This window comes from Haliotis asinina, chromosome 16, assembly GCF_037392515.1.
Source record: "Haliotis asinina isolate JCU_RB_2024 chromosome 16, JCU_Hal_asi_v2, whole genome shotgun sequence".
NCBI classification, from domain to species: Eukaryota; Metazoa; Mollusca; class Gastropoda; order Lepetellida; family Haliotidae; genus Haliotis; species Haliotis asinina.
Genome location: NC_090295.1, coordinates 7,492,767 through 7,515,473, shown reverse-complemented (window position 1 = coordinate 7,515,473; position 22,707 = coordinate 7,492,767). Strand labels below are relative to the sequence as shown.

The 22,707-nt window shown below is 39.7% G+C and overlaps 1 protein-coding gene across 3 annotated transcripts in view; it reads right to left on the bottom strand.

Annotated features, from left to right (window-relative positions):
- The window catches only part of LOC137268685 (feeding circuit activating peptides-like), a 31,412-nt gene extending 9,697 nt beyond the window's left edge, over positions 1 to 21,715 (bottom strand). Inside the window, exon 1 of one of the 3 annotated variants that reach the window (XM_067803286.1) lies at positions 21,506 to 21,715. In XM_067803286.1, coding sequence (XP_067659387.1) covers positions 21,506 to 21,598 — 93 coding nt within the window. In that variant the 5' untranslated portion in view covers positions 21,599 to 21,715. The remainder of the gene's footprint in view (positions 1 to 21,505) is intronic. The other 2 variants (XM_067803288.1, XM_067803287.1) reach the window with 2 other exon arrangements.
- Between the last annotated feature and the right edge of the window lie 992 nt (positions 21,716 to 22,707).

Genomic DNA, 22,707 nt, shown 5'->3' with positions numbered 1-22,707 from the left:
GCCTCTGAGCAGCTGAACTGAATATTAGCGCCATACAGTAATTAGTATGTATGTATTACAGCTGTACGATGTTGTTGGTAAACAAACCGCGTCTGGACAATCCAGTGATTGTCATCAAACGATACGATGACAGAGCATGTGTTTATGAATCACTATGATAGTTCCATGTGTTAGCAAAAATGGTAAGCTTATTCTGTCCCACCGGTGGCACCCCTCATAAACATGTACGTGATGAATATGAATTTACAATGGGTACAGTCGGAATTCTGTGGCTGACCTTTGAAGTAGGCTTGTCTGTGGATGCGGGCGGCATGTGGAGAGTAGGGGTGAACTGTCGTCCTGGCTTGTATCATGTTAGAATATCTTCACTTGAAGTGTTCAGATCTGTCCTCGTGTTGATACTGCTGCGGCAGCCGCAGTCAAGATGTATACGAAATAAGCACAAAGTATACTTCGTTTGAAAAGTATATGCTCACTTAATGTTACGGTAACACTGATGATATATTTCTCCAACTTGGGGGAACCACCTGCAATTCATATGCAATGGGATCATACATCAATTTGCAGAGAAGCAGTGCAAATATCGAACATGTGAACAGCGGGTTCTGGTGTAAAGTTTTGACATTATTACGAAATCTCCAGATTTCACTGATTTTAATCATTTCTTGAACTCATGAGAATAACTTTTTAAAAGTTACGAATATTTGCTTTACAATACGTCAGTTCATGTGTAAACTGCACCGATAAACAGTATGGAATATTTCGTAAGAACAATCGCCTGAAGTAAGTGACTATATTTATAACAGTGGGCGCAAACCTTTGAAACGAAGTCTTGTTTGAAACTGTTAATGTAACGACTTTGCAAACCCGAATTATCGACAGAATTGAAGAGTTGACTGAAACTCGTATGCAAAGCAACGATAATGACGATACACTGGCGACCCATTCTTACTCGACTCGTGCCTTTCAGGAAAAGGACAAATGTAGATCTAGAGAGTCAACGATGGCTAATAAACACGTGTACTGTGTAATAACTAGAAAGACAACCTCTATCCCACTCGTGTCCCCAAAGAATATGTGGGAGATGCAGCAATGGTTGCCTGTCTGGGTTAGAAACGTAGTTTACCTCTTTGACATACAATATACACCTATACAGCTGAATATCCGCTACATCATACCAAGCTGGTACCTGTTAATACCCTGAATGGCGATCGGACTGATCGTCTCGACTAGTAAATGCAGGCAATTAAGTTTTAACATAAGATTGAATTAGAACTCATTAATTCTTTTTTTTTATTCTTGTAAATTAAAACGTTTTCTAAAAATAGTTTTTTTGGTTTAAAAATGATTTCGTATGACATTCCTAGAATTATTTAGTTAAACATCTCCAATATTAGACAGAACGATTACTAATCCGTCAGGGACATCAGGTCTTTATCTGACCGGATGTGGTAGTTTGAGTTTCGTAACTGAGTTGGTCCTGCCGTGGAATCAGTGAAGATCTGGCTTAGAAGATCATCAGTAACCCATGTTTGTGGTAAGAGGCGACAAACGGGATCGGGTGGTCGGGCTCCCCGACAAGGATGACATGTGTCATCGCATCTCAGTTACGCAGATCATGCTGTTGATCAGTGGACTGTCTGGTCCAGACTCTATGCTCATAGAATACCACCACACTGCGAAATATTGCTGAGTATTACAAAATGTGCCATTTAAGCGCCACAGATTGACTACGCACTTGACTATGTGCTGTGTTAGTTGTGTGACAGCTATATACCACAGACTGACGACGGACTTGACTATGTGCTGTTTTAGTTGTGTGACAGTTATATACCACAGACTGACGACGCTCTTGACTATGTGCTGTTTTAGTTGTGTGACAGTTATATACCACAGATTGACGACGCATTTGACTATGTGCTGTTTTAGTTGTGTGACAGTTATATACCACAGACTGACTACGCACTTGACTATGTGCTGTGTTAGTTGTGTGACAGCTATATACCACAGACTGACGACGGACTTGACTATGTGCTGTGTTAGTTGTGTGACAGCTATATACCACAGATTGACTACGCACTTGACTATGTGCTGTGTTAGTTGTGTGACAGCTATATACCACAGACTGACGACGGACTTGACTATGTGCTGTTTTAGTTGTGTGACAGTTATATACCACAGACTGACGACGCTCTTGACTATGTGCTGTTTTAGTTGTGTGACAGCTATATACCACAGACTGACGACGGACTTGACTATGTGCTGTTTTAGTTGTGTGACAGTTATATACCACAGATTGACTACGCACTTGACTATGTGCTGTGTTAGTTGTGTGACAGCTATATACCACAGACTGACGACGGACTTGACTATGTGCTGTGTTAGTTGTGTGACAGTTATATACCACAGACTGACGACGGACTTGACTATGTGCTGTGTTAGTTGTGTGACAGCTATATACCACAGACTGACGACGGACTTGACTATGTGCTGTGTTAGTTGTGTGACAGTTATATACCACAGACTGACGACGGACTTGACTATGTGCTGTTTTAGTTGTGTGACAGCTATATACCACAGACTGACGACGGACTTGACTATGTGCTGTTTTAGTTGTGTGACAGCTATATACCACAGACTGACGACGGACTTGACTATGTGCTGTTTTAGTTGTGTGACAGTTATATACCACAGACTGACGACGCTCTTGACTATGTGCTGTTTTAGTTGTGTGACAGCTATATACCACAGACTGACGACGGACTTGACTATGTGCTGTGTTAGTTGTGTGACAGCTATATACCACAGACTGACGACGGACTTGACTATGTGCTGTTTTAGTTGTGTGACAGTTATATACCACAGACTGACGACGGACTTGACTATGTGCTGTTTTAGTTGTGTGACAGTTATATACCACAGACTGACGACGGACTTGTCTATGTGATCGTTGAATTTGAAAGATATCATGCAGTTTGTGTAGTTGGAGGACGTCCAAATAGAGTGTGAACGTTGGAGTTAGAGTTGGATGTTGGTGTTGAGTGACATCAATCAGTGTGTGATGTTGGTGTTGAGGGACATCAATGAGTGTGTGATGTTGGTGTTGAGGGACATCAATCAGTGTGTGATGTTGGTGTTGAGGGACATCAATGAGTGTGTGATGTTGGTGTTGAGGGACATCAAATATAGTGGGGTGATGGAGTTGGAGAACATAAAAAACAGAGTCTAAATGTTGAAACAGAGGGTGAATGTTGGACGACATCAAAAAGAGTTTGGATGGTGGTTTAACATTGGAAGTCAAATGGCATTTGGTTCATTTGCCTCCGACACGCAGACCAATGGAAAACGTGAAGGTGATGATACACTGCAACACTAAGTATCTATCTTACTGGCAGACAGAGCACGAATACGTGGTGGGTATCACATACACTGACAGCACGTGTGTACGGCCTGTCCTTATCTTTGTCGGAAAGAAATGTGTACCAGGTGTAAACTCTACATCATTATGCATGATTTTTTTCGTGATTATATTCCTGATACTTATAATGATCACATAATGACAATGATTAACAGGGGAGCATAATAACAACATACAGTATTCATAGTTTTTTGTACGAATCATCGGATGCACCTCTTCGGATGCACCAGCACGTCGGGTGCTATACTCGAACTGAAACAGGATCTTTCACGGAATAAATTTAATAGCAATCCAATAACATTAACTGGGTAAACACTTTTCCGGGTGAATGAGTCATCTGTAGTCATAGGATACTCGTCCAGGAGACGACAGGACACGGGATTTCCGCACTCAGGGAGTTCGAATAAACATTGTTTACTTGGAAAATGTTTATAAACATTATGTATTTGACAGATCTGCACGGTACAAGCACCGTTGTCCATCCCCAGGGGTATACAGTTGGAAACTCTAACTGGAAGCGGCTGTATCAGTTACCAAAGCCAATGGCCACTGTCAGCAGCAAGTGACTGATTGATTCACCCAGGATAAAGACTTCCAGAATGGACAGAACGTTAAATGGCACGTGTTTGCTTAAAGGCACATAGGTCAATTAAGTTGTCTTTACAAGACGCGCAGCGCCTTGTCAAAAATGTGACTCTCTAAGTAAATTATTCAGCTGAGGTCAACAAACAAAAAATCTGATTGACTGATAATCCATCGTTTTTGCGCAGTATCGTTTGTTGGTGTTAGGAGTACACAAATTTTTGGATACCTAAACACACCAAAAGTTTTAAATAATCGAACATACTGTTCGTATTTGCAAGGCATAATGGCAAATCTTTTGAATGTAAAACACGTACAATCGCCATAACACTGGCTATGCTCCTTTCTCTATAGTCTTCATGACATCCATGAACCTAGCCGACAGTTTTCCAGCCACATAGTGTAAGTATAGACTTGATTCACTGACGAACTCCCAGTGAAACTATCATTGTAATTATTTTCATAAAGTTTACAGCTGTGTCTAATTTTCTTTCTTCTCTGAAATATCAAGAGGAGACCGAAAGCGGTACAGCCAGAGTGCGTCAGATGATTGGTAGACCAGGTTCTGCTCAAAGCCAACTTCCGATCTACATCTAATATTGCCATCTAAGGCAGCCCATGAAAGACCATCACTCCTCGTGATGTGGACCCTTGTGAAATCTTAGTGGGAGATTATTCTGCCATAATGGTTAATTACACATTGTCTTTTATCCCCCAAGTCGTTAATTACACTTCAATCATCTGACGCAGGGTCCTAACAGCTCAGATCTCTACCAGGAACATTTCATGGCGAATACGACTGCCTCCGATATTAATTTAGACATACCAGCAAGCTTTCAATTTGCCGGATCGCTCATAAATGACCACTATTAATTGACAACGGAACATAAACGATCACGCAATCTAAAAGAGTGAATCTGTTCTTCACCTCGTTAGTTTCTTGATATGAAAATAACCAAGAAATAACATGTTATTTATTGTTACACATTATCCTATAGAAGCGTGTAATATCTCATCAGAGCAAGACGGCAGCTGGCAACCCTTGTATGATGAACGAGCAGACTCGGCTGCTGATGGAGAGACGCGGGGGTGAATAGTGCCATCGAAGGAAGTGTAGTCGGTGTAATGTTGTCAAGATGGAGTAACATAATGAGTCTATGATTTACACAAGGTCGTTTAGATAGTTTGGACACACAGAATACGACATACCACTGAATATTTCGATAGGCATAATTTACGTTTCATAAAAAAATTCTTTCTAAACCTGGCAGCGTAATCAGCAGTTGTGTGGCACAAGTTGCTCAGCATCAATTTGCGACTAATCTCCAAGCCTGGATCAGATCCATATAACATATCCCATACTGGGTGGGTGAGGGCGAGGGTGAGGTGTGTGTTACAGTGTTAGAATTCGGCGCTTTGTCTCTCGGGAACATGCAGCTGGTTTAAGATACAGAAACCGGTTTCTGGAATCAGCTAATGCTTTTCTTTTGGCCTCTGGTTGTAGACTGTGTATTGGGTATCTGCACCCATTGGATAGTGTTGTCTGATTTTACACAACATACTGTGATTCCTAAAGGGTAATGACATGGCTAATACATATATCCATAATTGCAGGTTTTGTGTTTACAAATGGAGACAGAGGCAGGGTAATTTGAAGTGATTATCTCAGCAAATTTATAACAAGGTATTTTCGCTCCGTAATTAATGTGGATTACGGATTGCATGTCGTGTACCCCGCTGTGTTGTAATGTTATCAAGGGGTATGATGAATCAGTGTTGAGTAGCTTAATGCAAATGTAAACGGCAGCATGATTTTCTTATTTGTGAACAGTATTTATTGCCCTGCCAACCGCATGAGTTGAGGTTGTGTAAACACTTCTTGGTGTAGCTGACGTACTCGTCGATTAAGGACACAAAATCAGTTTTGGACAGTAATTGGTATTTCGTATTTTTCCTGCAAACCAAACACAAGTATTTTCACATGGCTCTTACTACAGGGATGGGGCTTATATTTCAAGATGTATGTACACACACCGTGCAGTGTGAAATGTGTTTGAACATATCTGAAGCTGCACCAGGTCGCTCTGGGGACAAAGCCACTCACAGACTGTACTTTTACAAAGTTTGATAATCTTAGTTATTATAAACATTAGTGAAGGGAGAACGACATTGAAGTGTTGATACTAAAGCAATGCACGTGTAGTATACGTGTACATGTGTTCATTTGTAAATTTACACAAGGTACTCTGCATTTCAGAAATTATTTAATCATTCGTCTATCACGCGACAACGATATATGTATGTGTTTCCAACTAAACTGTACACAACCCTGTTTGTGTACAGATGTAAAACACAAGCACAATTCTTTGCATTTCGGCTGAAGCACATATTCCTAACTAAAACTATGATTGCATTCTCGAGTACCTCATGCTAGCTGTCTCCGTTCTGGTGATTTTTATATAGCAACCAAAGATTCGCTACTGACGCCACTTTCACTTTCACTTTTATATAGCAACCAAAGATTCGCTACTGACGCCAATTTCACAGTGTTTCATACAATGTAAGCTAAGTCTAAAGAAGTTGCGAATAGGTCCAGAGGGTTCATTTCATCTGAAGAGGATCTATTACACGGTTTCAGAGAAGATTCGCTCACACAACATGTAGATAAAACATACAGACAGATACGGTGAATCATTTATGCATAGGAAATTACCAAATTGCGGTTACGTTCGTTCTCATACGCTCAAACATGACCATTATTTGTGTGAATGTATACCTTGCAACAAAGATGTAGAAGACGGTAGGACATCAATATTTAAGCAGTTGAAACTGTGGTGGTGTTGATAGTACGAGACACGAACACGCATTTCCTTGATAAGTAACGCTTCATTGGAAATTAAGTGACACCACGCTACACGTTTATAAAACCAAAGTGACATCACAAACTGTGTGCACTCATAGTATAAATGATTCATTTTCTTAGAGTTCTAGTAGATTCTACACAAGCACCGAACAACACATACAAAACAACCCAACTGGTCAATGCAACACCAGAACTGTACAAATGCTTTTAGCTTCCTAGCTAGGAAGGTAAATACTTTGACATACTCCGTGGGCCGCGGGTTTACGGCCATTGACAGTGATACATTTCCCGTCGATTACACCAACACTTCACATTGTTTCCCTATTTGTCGACAACAACAATCAGTCGGAATATTCGCAGCAGTAAAAGACTTTGTGGGGTGAACATTTCACAATGGATTCTGTGTCAGTCTGATGTTAGTTACCAAGTCGCAGCATTATACGTATGTGAATGATACAACGCAGCCCATACCGAGTGTTTATTTAGTGACATAAAATTCGTTGACGTTGTCTCTAACCGTTTTACTCCATGGATGCAAACAGTGCAAATAATTTACCCGTAAAATAAAGTAGGATTGATTACAATATACATTTTAACATGTGAACTGTCTCAAATCCCATCACAACACACATTGTAAGTACATGAATGACTCTCTGAAAACTACTCTCGTTTTCAGACGTATTAGTTGGTAGATGCTGTTTGTCAACTAACGTGTTTGCTTCGATCGCTCTCTGTACGCCATAAAAAATATCAACGGTTAATGACAAAAATGTAGGCGCAAGCACTAAGTCAATAGTGCAAACATGGAAAGACAGGAAAAAAGAGTTAGTTTTCAAGCTAACAATAAAGGCTCCGTTATTCTTTGTTCCTACAGCCATAGTTTGCACGTCAATACAATGTACTCCCAATAATTTGTTTTCTGAATAGGATGAACAGGCTTCATGAAGGTAGCAATAGGAAATTACCAGTTGGTAATGTCTTGCTGTAAGAGCATGACATGGGGTCGTGCCCGGGTAATGAGCGGGCATTCAGACTCACGGTAAACCCTTCTGTAAACCCGTCACCAGCCTGTTTACTCCAGCAACGATTATGTACCGACTGTCGAAACAATCGATTCGGTTTCATTCAAATACGATCATATTTATTTGGAAATTGTAATGCACATTGTGAGGATTAGAAGATATTCGTTTTACTTTAAGCATATTTTCCTAATATCGCAAAGAATTCATGTTTCAAAACACGGCGTTGTGAACCGTCCAATTACGTACATTGGTCGTCCTGTGTGCACGTTTGTAAACCATGTTTCAACATGCAACATCTGAACTGTACACTTACAACATAGGTTATGTTAACATTTCCGAATAAAAGCATTTATGGGTTATAATCTTTGCTTTCTTTCTGTTTTCGAACATATGAAGAAATACGTTCCCCGGCGTATGCAGTCATGTTCTGCATACATGCAGCCATGCGCTCCCAATCTATTACAAACTGTCGCAAGGTACGCGAGTTAGAATTTAACTCGTGAAGACTATGATTGTCTTAAGAGGCGACTAACGGGATCGGATGGTCACGCTCGCTGGCTTGGCTGACACATCATCGGTTCCCAATTGTGCAGATCGATGGTCATGTTGTTGCTCACTGCTTACAGACCGCCACCATATAGCTGGAATATTGCTGACTGCGGCGTAAAACTCAGCTCACTCACTCAGTTAGAATTTGATAATTTTATAAAGAGATTCACCTGAATACATTTGTAGAGATAGTTGATTAAATGAATCTGATTTAAATAGATGTGTGTTCACTGCGAGCATAGAGGTAGAGATGTCCGACGTCTAAAGTCACATCACGCGTAATAAGGTTGAAAACCGTGAGAGTGTTCTTGCTGTTTTAGACTGAGTTTTGTGTGGATTAGTTTCGTGTTATAATTGACAATGTCGGAAGAGAAGACACTTTTATCTATGTAAGTTTAAGAAACTGTATCTGTCACGTTTCCGATTTTCTTTAAAGTGTTTACCATTGACCTTTTGTTGAAGGGTAATGGATGGTACTTCTGACTTTGTTAATTCAGTGTCGACATAATTAATCTAATTGAGGAGCATCTGGCTTCATGTCAAGAACCACTCTGGGAATATTTACATCAGTTGTCAATAATAATCACCATGGCAACCTCATTGTGAAACAATATCTCGAGCACGCAATTCAAATCATTGAGAATTTGAACCATGACTTAACCATTAGTGGTGACATTAGTGGTGACATAGAGTAATTCCTTGTTTATTACCATTTGTCAATTATCCCATATGAAAATTTAGTGGCCCATAGACCAAATATATTTTCCTTTCTTTTATTGAATTATAAGTTCGAAAAAAACGATTCATGCTCGCTTTGCACAGCTGCTAACCTTTGCTTCAGAAGTTCATTCGGCACAGAAACATGTATCAACGCCTTGCTCTTGGAAACGAATACAACGATGTTCATAACATATTCTTTATACGTACCATAACCGAGTTGTAGTTCCTTAAAGGTATAAGGAAGACAGCTGCCGCGTGTTCTGCTTTTTTATGCCGCGAGTATGCCGTATGAACCTTTACGGTAGACCCAAAGTATTGGTCGAAATAACCCTTATATTGCCTACGGACATGCGCGCTCAACGGTGTCACGTGTAAAGTCCTTGTGGCATCATTTCAACCACACCGGACTGTTCTGTATTTAATTGCTTAGCTTAAGGGGACAGTCCGCAAAACCCTTCAGACAATATTGCCAGGCAATCTCTACTTGAGTGCAAAACTTTGACGTAGCAAAATTGTCAAGGATTCAAACATCCGTTAAGCGTTGGTCTCGATGATGCTCAGTGCTCTGTAAACTGGAAGATAGGTTTGGAAGTGTTTTATGAAAACGCGTGTTTATGGGTCAGTATACACACATCATATAAATATATGCTACAGGAAGAAACTTAACGGATTCTACAGAGATTGCGAAAGGTATATCCTCACCACAACATCGACCTGAAACGTGCTAATAGATATTTCAAGATAACCAACAGAAATAATGGTGGTAAAATACACATTCTATGCAGTACGTATAAAGATAATTGGCAACATAAGTGCGAAGACTGTGTTTGCATTATTTAGGCAGTACTTTTAACTAAACAACCTAATGCAAAGAAGTTATATATTTAACAACACAATTCCAACAAAACGTTACTGTAGAGTTCTCAGTATCTAAGATGGCTATCAGATTGCTTCTTCACTCTCTGGCGTTGCACTGAAAACTTATCATTTGTACATAGTAGCAACCACTACAGTGGAGGGCTATTGCAGCCCTCTTCTCGCGGACCATGACACCAACGCTGACTGTACATAATCCTGTAGGACTGGAAGATAGGCAAGGAAGGACACATTAAGAAATACAACAAGACTCAATACAACATTACTCTACAATGGTATCAATAATGAACGTGCTTTTACAGCCATAAGCAGGGTGTGAGACAAAGATGAGGCATCACAAAGTATGCTATATCAACGACATTCCTATTCTTATTCAGTATATAAGACATTACGGAAGACGTCAGCACAGGGATGTCAGCATCACCCATGTAATGGAAAAGTTATGTATAACCTAAACGCTTTATATTTTTGCACTGTTTTAACTGACATCCCGCCCAGCCTGGTAATGTCTAAGTTATGTAACCACAACAAATAAATTAGATGTCATTAAATACAGACCAGACGATGACATATGGAACACTATGTGATTCATTTAGCTATAGTGATCGAGCGAAATACTGGACAAGAATCCGTGGGCAAAATTCGTATTCCATTTTAGTAATTATGGGATGGCCATACTCCGTATTTTTGTATTACCATTTACACCAGTACACACAAGGTATGTTTAGCAGGATTGCCAACCAACACTTTACCTGGTGCCAATCAATACAGTAATGTGGGTAGCTACGTCCAACTGGTCCCTGGGCTCCGCCTGGATCAGGTCAATTTTAATCTCAACCCCACGGGAGCTATGCATATTCCACCACTTTGAAGAAAATGGCTCACATGTTTATACGGTAACAAACAATTACCAAAACCATTTCAGAAAATCTACTTAAATTTTTATCCTGTCTGAACACTTCGGGGATTTTGAATTTTTTATGTCGTAGATCAGGCGTGAGACGCGGTTGTCTTTTCTTCTCTTTATTCTCTCGCGATGAGACTATGAATGGTTCTTCTTTATTGCCTGCCCTGTGTAGCGACACAAGGCAGCGAGGGCCTCAGCCGTAAAGTGGCGTGATCAAAGCATCAGAAATAAACAGCTTCTTCCAGACAAAGGATTCCGTCCAGTAGATGTCATTCACAACACTGTGTAACTGTCCCACATCGGCAATACACCATAGACATACGTCAATGAAGTTAGATGGCAATGAATTAATTATGAAAGAATCATGTGTGAAGTACCCATGTAACTCGAGGAACCCGCTACGTTTATTGTCTTTATTGTGAAGATATTCATTTTCAGCAAGGAAACATTAACGGTTGTATAAGGAAATGTGGTGTAGTTTTCAATGCTCTCACGATCTCTGGAACACTTTAACCTTATGCCTATTGCTTTATATATCATAATCACGAAAATATACCCAGTGTCTGTATCCATAACGCATGCAATGGGAAAATGAAATGTGGATATTATCTGGGGTTTGAATGCTGGTAAACAAACAGGGTCTGTGGAATTGCTGCTGTCAGCATTATAATAAAATAATGCTAGTATGGAGCACCAAACGACCTTCTGACACTGACAATAATATACAGTTTCCTTCATATCGTTCAAAAGTATTAACTCGCTCTACTCTTAAATTGGCATTAGTGAGTGTTATTTAGCAGGAGCCAAGCTTAAATTCACTAACACGATGGTGTCTGGGTCTGTGATGTGGCTATGACTCGGCTTCAGGACGATATTGGAACACAAAGCGGGACAAGGTGGATTAGCCTGCTGTTAGCACCTTCACGGACGCACAATTCGGAACTGACAGGACGCATTGCTTTATTCCATTACTGTAAAGATACTAACAAGATTTGCGAGGAGACATTTTCAATGAACGATACACGCCCATAGGTCCGGCAATGGAAATGTCATATGATACTGCCTATCAATCGTAAATCGGCCAGAACGAAGTGAACTGAGATTACTTCCCATGAAAACTATGAATCCGGAAACTAGTCTCCATTTAGAGACTAGATGGATACCTTTTATATAAGAAATTTACGAATATTTCATGCAATTATGGGCTTCTAGAAACCACTGCAGTCAACACTTTTTCTCTACCTCTTCCTTTTTCCCAGCTACTTCTAGTTCTGATCAGTATTGATTTGATATGCGCACATCTTCAGCACAAACCACCTTCAGCCGATACCGAAATGATTTCTAATACATATAGTTGTGTTTGAACGCCCACAAGTGAGAAAGTGGGATTACTGTATTAATCTCTTATGATACATCAGCATCTGTGAACTCTGATCGATGAAACTCTATCGGTGTCCATAAAGAAAACTCAGTAGTTTCTGTTTCAGTAGTCGCCAGTAATGCAAAATGAGCAGAGAACAATGTTACAGCGCAGATCAGAATATCACCCATACTATCTTGTGATCATATATGTGGAAGTGTGGATACAAATGTGAAGTCACTGAGACCAGCTGTTCTAACTTTGTATGTAACATCCTATAGCAATATCTACGCATGCGTGATACAGGTATCTTCTACCTGTTGTAAACGAGATCATGGGAATACCGACCTCAAGTAAAATAGTAAATATGTTATGAGGCATGGGGACAATGTACTTGAGTGAGTGAGTTGAGTTTTACGCGGAAGTCAGCACAATTCCAGCTATATTGTGGCGGTCTGTAAATAATCGAGTCTGGGCCAGACAACCCAGTGATCAACAGCATGAGCATCGATCTGCACAATTGGGAAACGATGACATGTGTAAACCAAGTCAGCGAGCCTGACCACCCGATCCAATTAATCGCATCTTACGACAAGCATAGTCACCTCTCATGAGAAGCATGGGTTGCTAAAGGCCTTTTCTACCCCGGACCGTCACGGGTCCAATGTGTTTTAGCTGATATACCTGAATGTTAAATTATGGACAATGGCATATTTAGGCATACTTGTCTGAGACAGAATACATAAGGACCTTAATGGAGAATTGTTGCTTTAGGCAAATATGTGACGGGAATTACATTCTCTCTCATCTGATCTTATATTTACACTTATTTATTTTGTATTGTACGTAGGTCTAAGGCCTTGCTTCGAAATAAACTTGATTGATTGATTGATATTACATGTTAATACACAAGCCGACCAACATTGTGTGTAAAAGTTCCTACTGAGCCCTTTCTTCCATAATGGGCTACTGTTGTGAGCTGAATGTTACCCTCACGATTGTCCTAAGTGTTTTTGGCACTGTTCTTATATTACTGTCCCCTTGTGCTACACCGGAAGCTTGTCCTGGCGTCGTAACAAATTTGTATTGATATATACTGATTTGTAACTTAGTTTATTAAATACTACATTTGCTTGTTTCAGCATATTTCTTTGTTAATACTGAACACGATTGTCAACGGTACACGAATCTGTATCGAAACGTCGCACTCACGAAATAAATGAAGTTGTGTTCTGTGAAGTCTGCTCAACAATGCAGTCCTAACTTCTAAAAAGGTATTTCCTTGTTGTTAAATATGTTAACACTCACTTGCTTTACGAACTGACTTTCGGTAAATTCTGTACTTTTAACTTGGGAGTAGACTCGAAACGAAGTGCTGCCCGAGGTCCTCAAACTGCAAGAACATGGAACCAATCCCACAGCGACAAATACGAGTTTTGAATTTTCAGTTTCGAAAGGTCCGTCACTAATTATGCCGCTTATCCTCCACATCAATGCTCTTATGTGCATCAAGTTTCACATAATGGCCTACCTTTTAACCAAGTTAAATATGTAAGGGCCAGTGTCCGGTCACGGTACACCATCACGTGGTACCCTGACGTCCAACGTCGCTGATAAGCCAGAGAGTCACAAACACCTACTGTTTAGTTTAGCTTGTAAGCACATGTTCTGAACATAGTCATCTGAGCGACGCAACATTGATTAAATGCTGGCTAAAACACCCGTCTATTACGTTGGGTAAACCTTGTACCGTGGTAGCATGATCTAATTTATTTTCGAATTTGCAGAACAAATCGTCCGTTTTATTACGTGAAAGATGATACAAATGTGAATAGACAAAACAAGTCACGTGTTGTGCCGATAGAACATTTCTGTAAGCAGTAAGAATTAGCTAATCTTAAATATGAAATGCGGATACACATTACGAGATACAGATGTTTGATGACGTAATATAACTGATGTTTTGTCACCAATCTGTTAATCAGATAAAAACGACAAAAAACATTCCAGTAATATCACAGATATACGATCCCGACAAGTGTGTAGTGACCTCACTCATTTCAAACACAAGGAAAGACAAATCAGATGTTCACAAGAAGGAACAAGGTGTTATGTGGCATAAGTAGCAGGGTGAAGGGTGGAGATACTTTGATATTGCTCAACATCAGTGGGAAGTGAACCATTGGATAGTTTGAGTCTTCCCTGTTTGTGTCTGTGGAGACTGTCTCTTTGTATGTGACCCGTGAAGGTCCCGGGGTAGAACAGGCCTTCAACAACCCATGCTTGCCACAAAAGACGACGATGCTTGTCGTAAGAGGCGACTAATGGTCGCGCTCGCTGACTTGGTTGACACATGTCATCTGTTCCCAATTGTGCAGATCGATACTGTTTGATCACTGGAGTGTCTGGTCCAGACCGTCGCCATATAGCTAAAATATTGCTGAGTGCGGCATAAAACTAAAGTCACTCACTCATTCTTTGTATCTGTTCCGGAGCACTAAATATGAAACAGCAGAAGCACCTTCATTTGCGTCTGTTACTCGCGGCTTAGGAGGATAATTCATTGGAAGGAAATTGGCTATTTGACCAGTATGAAACATAATCAGATCATCGATACAAACCCTAGTTGCTTGACCACATTGTTGTAATATAATTTTGCCAATTCCAGAATGAAATCTGACATGTATAAAGAAGCACACCAGCACGGAAGAGACACACTTGGTGCCCAAAGGCATGTCTTCAACTCACCGGACGTTAATTCTCATTCTGTCCCAGAGCTACCATGGTGAGGCACGTGTAGTATTCCAAGGCGATATCAATATCATCTTCCTCTTGCTTGTAAACATGCAGAGCTATCTTGTGTTCCACAAGACGTGTAACAAGAAGCGATCGAACAGAAAACAGTCACGACATGCAACTTATTATCTATCTATCTATCTATCTATCTATCTATCTATCTATATATCTATATATCTATCTATCTATCTATCTATCTATCTATATATATATATATATATATATATATATATATATATATATATATATATATATATATATATATATGTATGTATGTATGTATGTATGTATGTATGTATGTATGTATGTATGTATGTATGTATGTATGTATGTATGTATATATATATATATATATATATATATATATATATATATATATATATATATATATATATATATATCCTATGCATGACTGCGTCTTCTGCTTTGTGAATGATATATTAACCTTGAATTGTTTTATGGAAAATAATGACTTTACATGTATGGTATTACAATTCTTGTGATGTGCGAGTGTGCGTAGAACATAATTCCACGAAACACTTTGTTCTGTGAACAGTGGAAACCGATAGGTTACCATACCTTACTACTGTGAAATGTGTTAAATTCAATCAAACTGATGCTTTAGCAGATTTCTTCCGTGCACACGGTCACACCATAAAGCATGGCACACGTCAGCCCGCACCTTACAAAAGCAGACATTTCGTTGTGCCTCCGTATCTCCCACTATGACTGAAGCATATTTTATTCAATTTCGAAACGGATTGGGCACAGGTTATCCAGTTTAAATATGCTCTCCCACTATTGCATCTCATGTTTTGCATTACTTTGCGCTTATTCTCTACGGCAATCAACACGTGCATGGTGGACGTGGTTTTAGCGATTCAGTCGGTATGATACTGGTCTTCATTGCATTATATACTTTCCACTGAAAGAGAAGTGGATACTCGAAAAGGATTGCCAGAAATTCAAAGATGTATCCAGTTATGACGATGAACTGATTGGGAAAATGAAACAGTAGACGGAATATGGTGGCTGTATATTGTCTGGGTATACAAACCAATAGAAATGCATGCACAGTACAGGGCATGAACAGTACAGGGCATGCACAGTACAGGGCATGAACAGTACAGGGCATGAACAGTACAGGGCATGCACAGTACAGGGCATGAACGCTTGATATGTTTAGCAATGGTCATAATTCAACGGTTAGTGGCAGGTTCGATTACATGGCGAGAGATGGTCTCCTAATCATTCTCCCAATGGACGATGACCATTTTAGACAATTCCATATTCTAAAACGGAAAACTCAGTGTTCGTCGCGAAAGGTGTATATAGTCTGCATCAATAAATAATTAATATTGTCCTTTCGCAATCAGCTGCTACACCAGAGCTTCTTGGTCACATGTTATAGGTGACAAAAATGATATTGAAAAGTAAGAAGAAACGACACACGGCCATGTGTAGTGATTATTGTTGTAACCTGTAGTAGCTGGTCACTCCTAGACACGTATTTACATCACCATGTCATGGAATAAGTACCATGAACAATGAACAATGAACAATGAACTTCAATCGCATTATGTTGTCATGGCAAGATGTACAAAATAATATCTCTTGATCCTAACCTCCTCTTCACAATCCGCAGCTCTGTATGACTCAACACCGACGACTTTATTTTAATGCCTTCATGTTTCATTTACGGTGTACTCTACTCTTCCAGACATTTTTGGTAGTGATTCACGGCTTTTGTATTGAGATTAATCGTCTACTCTTCACAGCAGTTCCTTTGGGGTGATCGCCAACTTTTCTTTGCATTATATTTGCATTGAACGATAACTCTTCTACATTGAATTTTCATTTTGAGGATTAATAAACTTTATCTTTGTATTTCATTTGCTTCACGGAATATCATTTCAAGTGAACGTCAGCCTATGGCAATAATTCATTTGCACAACTCTTCTTGCATTTATGCTCTACCCAATTTTAAATTTTGGTAACAGTTATCATCAGCAGCTACTATCTCTCTCTCTCTCTCTCTCTCTCTCACTCTCTTGTGTGTGTGTGTGCGTGCGTGTGCGTCCTTGCCCGTGTGTGTGTGTGTGTGTAATACAACATACTTCAGTCATTTCGTGAAGTTTCATTTCGTCTATGTGTGGTGGATAGGGGTTTGTGGGTGCGGCTGCTCTGGACACGGCAAGTGCGAAACAAACAGTCGCCGCCACAATAATTTTGACTGTTACTGACAATAAGTGATGTTGAAATTGTGATTCACTTCTGTAGATTAAGCTATTATGTGAAATTTCATGAAATTACTGAACAATATTGGTTGTTGTTGCACAAAATGACGCGAAATGGCTAACCATCTTAGTCACTTCAAGAAATGGCTGATTTCACAATCTGATTGTAACATATATACTGAAAGTAAAAAAAAGATCACCTGAACGCACACGTGTTCCCTTAGTTTTTCCATGTTACATTGCCATCTTTATATCGCATGGCTTGTAACCTCGAACAAAACACTTGTCCTTTTACGTGACCCTTTAATTGTTTCCCTCAGTATCTCTCTCTCTCTCTCTCTCTCTCTCTCTCTCTCTCTCCGTGTGTGTGTGTGTTTGTGTGGGGAGAGGGGGATCAAGTATTGTAAAATTATTTTTAATATTCGAAGTCAGTTTGATTTAATTTGATGTATGGCTGAGGTCCAGGTAGCAAAAGTACCGTAAGTCCCCACGGTCTCTATTATGGTAATCTATCTTCAGTTGTTGCCAATATAATCCCGTTTTAAAACACACACAAAGGCACAGACACAGAGACAATCTGTAAATTCATATGGACTTTTCATGTACACCATAGTCAACTATCACGTCGCCTTCTTTTGGAGCTACCCGTGAAAATCCCGGGGTAGAATAGGCCTTCAACGAACCATGATAGCTATAAAAGACGACTATGCTTGTCGTAAGAGGCGACTAACACAATCGCGTGGTCACGCTCGCTGACTTGGTTTACACATGTCATCGGTTCCCAATTGTGCAGATCGATGGTCATGTTGTTGATCACTGGATTGTCTGGCCCAGACTCGATTATTTACAGACCACCACCATATATCTGGAATATTGCAGAATGCGGCGTAAAACTAAACTCACTCACCCACTCACTCTTTTGGAGCATAGTTCCTGTTTCTTCATCAAGCCAGAGTGATTAGTTTGATACATGCGCAGAGACAAACGTCTGTCATTATTTATTATTTACTAGCATTTGGAAATGAAATGTTTTCTAGACTTTGGCTATTGAATATTTTCAGTTGATTGGGGTTAATTATGTTCATGCTTTACCGGTAGAGCACATGTTGCTACCATTCCATTATTGGATTAAAATATAATACATATCGCTTCCTCAACCTATGGCATCGGGTTGGCGCCTCAATTTTGTATCTTAGTGTAAGGGAAAATTGCAATTGCTTAATTGTAATATGGTCTTCCATCATCAGAGTTTGACCAGAGAAACCTTGCTCACGAGCTGATGCTGTTATGAACCAGACACAACTGTTCGCGCAATGAATGATTCGTTTAATAATGCCAGCACGGCCGATTAAACACAACTAGCTTTCAAATAATTGCCAGCTGACGTTTGATGACTTTTGATTTAAGGTTTGCGTTCATTGTCAGCAATTAATGAAGCACATAACATGTTTCGCAGAAAGCAATTTCAGAAGAACCCTGAAACATCCGATTTTCTGTAAGTAAGAGATGTCTGTTGTCGTGATTAATAGCGCACCGAACTGACCTGAATGTTATAACGCATCATTCAATACTGTTGCTTTTCCCGATGATTCTTGTATCACATAATCGCTAAGTATTTACTCCATCTATCACGTGTATGCATATAATATGCATATCACATGTATACATGTCAAACGATGAGTGAGTGAGTTAATATTTAACGTCTCATATTTCAACCATATCGTGACGAGAATATATTTGACACTGAAATGGAGCATCTGTATATTATAAAAACCTGTCGATGAAGACAGTAAAACAACGAGAATACCACAATTTTAATTAAAACTAGCATGAAATGTTAACATATTATAAAACAGGCTATAGATGGCCAACAACTTAAAGTAGATCACCATACCAATGTCATGGGGACTTACTGTGCTTACTGTGCTACCTGCATGGACCCTGGCTGGATTTATACCATCCCAAGAGCTCCTGACGATTGCGCTGAGTTCAAGCCAATATTAATATAAGAAATATACTACAGTTACAAGTATGGTAGAGCTAAATCGACCTTGAACTGTAGGGATATACGTACTCTCCCAGTAGGATAATACTGAGGGTTCAGTCACTAACAATCTAAGTAACTAATATAAACTACCAATCATTAAAGTACAAATATCTACAGAACATATTAAAACAAATCTCAATAATTAAACGAGAAGTAACAGTGGTAAAAAGATCCTTAACAGTTTTGACATTGAAATATTTATCCGTTGTGATGGAACAATAATAATTTGAAAATGATTTTATTCAACCGTTAAGGACCCAACTCACAGGCGTAATAACGATGGAGGATCTTGATTGAAGAACTGATTCATTCATTCGTTTCCATAAATCAAGTTAGTGAGGTTTTATATGCCCCCAAGCTAAAGCATTCGGGCTATCGTAACTCTGACCAATTCATGGTTTCAGAAATGTACATGAGAACTGTCCTTGCGTCAACTACTTTATTCAGTCGTTATATACATACATACTAATATTCATATTGCGCCATTATCCCGGATATCCAGTCTCAAAGAAGCTTTTGGAGCGGTTCCGCAACCAAATGTTAACCAATCTGATATATCCATGACGGGAAAACACGGCACTATTTTTGAAGAACACATGGTGTTAAACAGAAACAAGGAACCCTAATAAGACGGTTTACAGATTTGTAGCGAATGATTTGAGTTGTGTCGCATCGGCCTTCTTTCAGTCATCGAGCTACTTGTGAGTTGTAGCTGTGTTAAAAATGTACAGTTACACAATTGAAAGCGTGGAAGTGTTAAGAAATAATTACCCTTTTTTTGTTTGGCAGCAATTAAGTATTGGACATTGTAAGTATTACTTATTTGAGAGAGGCAAAGTTCCATAATGTGATGGATTAAATACCTGGTGATTTGGCTGTGTATGTACAGTACAGTTGTAATTTGTGGTGTATACTTCTAGGGAAACGGAAAGGAAGGGGAACACTTTCTCGAAGTTATATATTGTATTGTTAACGGCTTCAAGAGGAGACAAAAGTAGGCATTGCTTGATACAGATATACTGTGGTACATATGCATCAATAAATCAATGCATTATGTTTTGTCACGGTGGTCAGTGGAGGCTTACTATGGTGTAACAGGAGCAATCTGACAGACAAGTGGTTGGGTGAGTCCACGAATCTATGTATGTACTACGGTCAGATTGTGGAATCAGTCATTTTGTGAAATGGCTAGAAATTTCACTCAATTCTTGAAATGACTAAGTGGGTCAGCCATTTCGCGTCATATATTGACTGTTTTACACAAAATGACCCGAAATAACTGACCGTCATAGTCGTTTCACGAAATGATTCATTTCACAATCTGACTGCAACATATATACATGTTAAGTTTGCGTCCGTTCGACACGCCACATCAATGTGTGCCTAGGTGGAATCCGATCGCCCTGTTAATGGAACTAGGTTGGAAAGCACCATGACAGTACACGTGTGTGTGACATATGTGATAAACATCGACCAACTGCAGAGTCTCGGGATTCCCTCCCTCATGAAGCAGACACGCCGTGATAGCACTGACATGCTGCTCAAAGGAGCGTTAAACTCACTCCCAGGATGAGCTACTTTACTTGTGATGAAGATGACGTGTTATTTGGGGTAAGGGTGGAGGAAGGGGGGGGGGGGTCGCTATGGGATGTTAGTCAAAGACGTTCGTGTGGCTACAGATCACACACTTCATTGCTTCAGTAGTGTGAACAACATTTGTGCAGTTTTAACTATCTCCATGAATTCAGTGCCCGTTACAAATTGTGATTAATATGCTTTTCACATAGTTTTGCATTCACAAATTACGAGGACACAGAGAGAGCCAAGATAAAATGACAGTTCACTGCTAATGATACAGATAGTTCTTAGTTTTCTTTTAACTTCGTTATTTTTTGGTCCGGTGCGCAACACCATAAACAACTTTTCCACAGTAGATCTATGTGACTAGCCATTAATGAAGCATCACCTTCAGGTTCTGTCGTGGGTAATTAACTCTTTAATCGTCCTAGTTATACAATGGACAACACGTCTCGTGTGATACTAAAGTACTGAAGCAAGAAACAGTGAGAGTAAGAATGCAGTCAGTGTAAGCGAAGCGGCTATATTGATTTAGATCCAATTAACTCACCTTGTCGGAACTCTTGTCAACAGGAGCACAGGAGACAATGGCCCAGGAAAGCAGCAAAAGGGAACAGACCCGAAAATATCGCTCGCACTCCATGATGACTGCGTTGAGAGATGTTCTCCTTTACCCGTGTACGTCAGTTTCTGTATTTATGTAGTCTTGCCAATGATATATGTTAATGAGTTACACCCTCGTTACAAATGAACCGACCGGGCTTGTTTGTGAGACCACGCAAAGTCCAATGTGCCTTTTTATGTACTTCCTTAGCATTTGAATGCCAGTCGCATCGGAAAATGGGAGGGGCTGAAAGTCATAGCATTATGGGTTGGGTATACCAGGAGATTTGAGTGATTTGTTCCCGGACAGGGTCTATCAATATTAGATTGTCCGGGTATCGAGCTGACGACGGCGGATTGTTTCGGTTCGAGTATACGCGCAGCCTCTGGATAAACAGTTCTCAGATTGGCCGAGCAGGACAAATAGTTCTATAGCGATGCTAGTTTCGTGTGTTTTTGTCCAGACAAATGCTTGCTAGATGACCAGGTACTCTAATTTACTTTCGCTTGTTTATTGAGGCGATTACGTTATTAGAGTTGTGAATGAATAATGCTGCTGTTGTTAAGTCAACACACTCGGAACGGTCTTAGAACAGCTCGGGAATGAGAGAAATAGTGCCCGCTGGCACATCAATGAACTTAACCCTATATGTTTCAAGTTCACATTAAGCAGCCTTTCAAAAAGACATGGGATAACAATCAAATTACCATTCGTCATTTCAATGAGTTGATGTATTCAAGAAAAGTAACATGTGACAGCATCCATTACTCAATTTGTGTCCTGAATATATGTTATCTGTGCACAATCCTGTTAATATGCGTTTAATGTTTCTTGTGTCTGTGCGAATAATGCTCAACATATCCTATTTTAAAACAGAAGTCAACTTTGGTTTCTTAAAGAGTTAAACCTCAATGTAAGTCAATTGGAATATTTTGGCCATGTCTCTGTCCTCTCCCAGCCCCAACAACGGCTAATTCTAATAGTCAAGTTTGCCCTTGGCTATTCTAGCGCGGTGCTAATCTCGAACATCCGCTTTAATAAACGCTCGTGACTTGAGTTACAGATTTCTAAAATGGGAAATTACAGAACTGTGTGCTGTTAAGCTAAGACATATTTTCTAAACAAAGACACAGAAAGAAACTCCGCAG